At 55.2% G+C, this 1,620-nt stretch overlaps 1 protein-coding gene across 1 annotated transcript in view; it reads right to left on the bottom strand.

Annotated features, from left to right (window-relative positions):
* Positions 1-24: 24 nt before the first annotated feature.
* Positions 25-1,620, bottom strand: part of LOC102251050 (RAC-alpha serine/threonine-protein kinase) — a 15,418-nt gene continuing 13,822 nt past the window's right edge. Inside the window, exons 8-10 of the mRNA XM_014535715.1 lie at positions 1,487-1,612; positions 1,193-1,404; positions 25-659 (exon numbers count right to left, since the gene is read on the bottom strand). Of these exons, the coding sequence (XP_014391201.1) occupies positions 278-659; positions 1,193-1,404; positions 1,487-1,612 (720 nt within the window). The 3' untranslated portion in view covers positions 25-277. The remainder of the gene's footprint in view (positions 660-1,192; positions 1,405-1,486; positions 1,613-1,620) is intronic.

Raw genomic sequence — 1,620 nt, 5'->3', positions numbered from 1 at the left:
GCAAGAGAAGAGCGCCCCCTTTTCTTTCCGTAACTTTCTTCCTTCCCTTCCTGGTTTTCTTATAAACTGGGAAGGGGACAGGGCACCTGGAAAGGTGTGCAGGGGACAGGCCTGCTCGGCCCAGCTGCTGGGGACTCCCCCTTGATAATCAGGATGGAGGGACAGACATCCCCGTGGTCCTTGACCCACTTGGGCTGTTGAGTGGCGTTCCCGTGTGGGGGGCCTTGCCTCCCCCAGGCCCAAGGAGCAGCGGGTCTCCCAGTCACCACGACAACCTTCAGCGTGCGCCCCAGGGAAGGGCACCCCTCGCAGGAGCACAGGCACCGGCTCCTCCGGGGGGAACACGGGCCCCGCACAGCGATCGGGGGACGAGTGCAGCCACCCGCCCCGGGGGGGCACGGGGTGTGAGGAGTGTGGGTGCACAGGCGAGCAGGGGCTGTGGGTGTGTGGGCGTGTGAGCCGGTGGACGCGGGGTGACTGAGCGGGTGGGCGTCACCTTCTTCTCGTACACGTCCTGCCACACGATGCTGGCGAAGAAGCGGTGCTGCATGATCTCCTTGGCGTCCTCGGAGCCCCCTCCGAGATCCAAGGCAAATGGACAGCAGGGAAACTGAACTCCAGAGAAACAAAAAGTGTGCTTTGCATGAGCGTTCCCAACCCTATTCCAGAGCGAGTTCCCTGAGAGCACTGTCCTTTGTGTTTTGTTCCTGTAGCCACATCACTCAGGAAAACACCCCCTACACAGCAGACGCACAATCTATGCCTGCGGATAAACAAAGAAAGCCAGTCTCCCGGGCCCTCTGCGTGGGGTCGTCAGTGGGAGCTGCTGTCATTTCATGAACCCTCCTAGTGAAATACTTCCTAATAATTACAAAAACCCACAGCACCTCAAATCCAAATGATCAGTGTCTTTGTTTCCAAGGAAAATCCCAATGGTTTATAGAACTGTAAACATTTTCCAAGTCATCCAATTATTCTGTTTTAATAAATGAATCAAAAAAGGCTTAATCAAAACATTAAATGGATATGGCCAACTAAATATGGACTTACTCTACTAGAGTTCGTACCTTTATGTTCATCAAGTTTATAACATTTAATTTAAATATATATCCTTGCCCTATAATATCATGTTAAACAGTGGAAGAAAAATAGATTTGATTCATGTTGAAATTCAGGTAAAAATAGTAGGAACCGCAAGTTTTGTTCATGCTGAAATGTCTCCTGTGCGAGCATTATGTCAATGTTCCCTTTTTGTCTGAACGGAGCCCCGCCCACCTCTGGCGCCAGGTACTCCGGGGTCCCACAGAAGGTCTTCATGGTGGCCCCGTCCTTGATGCCCTCCTTGCACAGCCCGAAGTCCGTGATCTTGATGTGCCCATCCTTGTCCAGCATCAGGTTCTCCAGCTGCGGGGGGCAGGGGGGTGAGGGGGTGTCTCCGTCAGCACCTGCCGCCCGCCCCCAGCTCCTCCCGCCGAGGCTGGCCCACCTTGAGGTCCCGGTAGACCACGTTCTTCTCCGAGTGCAGGTAGTCCAGGGCCGACACGATCTCGGCGCCGTAGAAGCGGGCCCGGTCCTCGGGGAACACCCGCTCCCGGGACAGGTGGAAGAAGAGCTGCGGGG

This window comes from Myotis brandtii, unplaced genomic scaffold (assembly GCF_000412655.1).
Source record: "Myotis brandtii unplaced genomic scaffold, ASM41265v1 scaffold1020, whole genome shotgun sequence".
NCBI classification, from domain to species: domain Eukaryota; kingdom Metazoa; phylum Chordata; class Mammalia; order Chiroptera; family Vespertilionidae; genus Myotis; species Myotis brandtii.
Note: the sequence above shows the minus strand (reverse complement) of the source record. Positions and strands in the feature narration are given on the sequence as shown.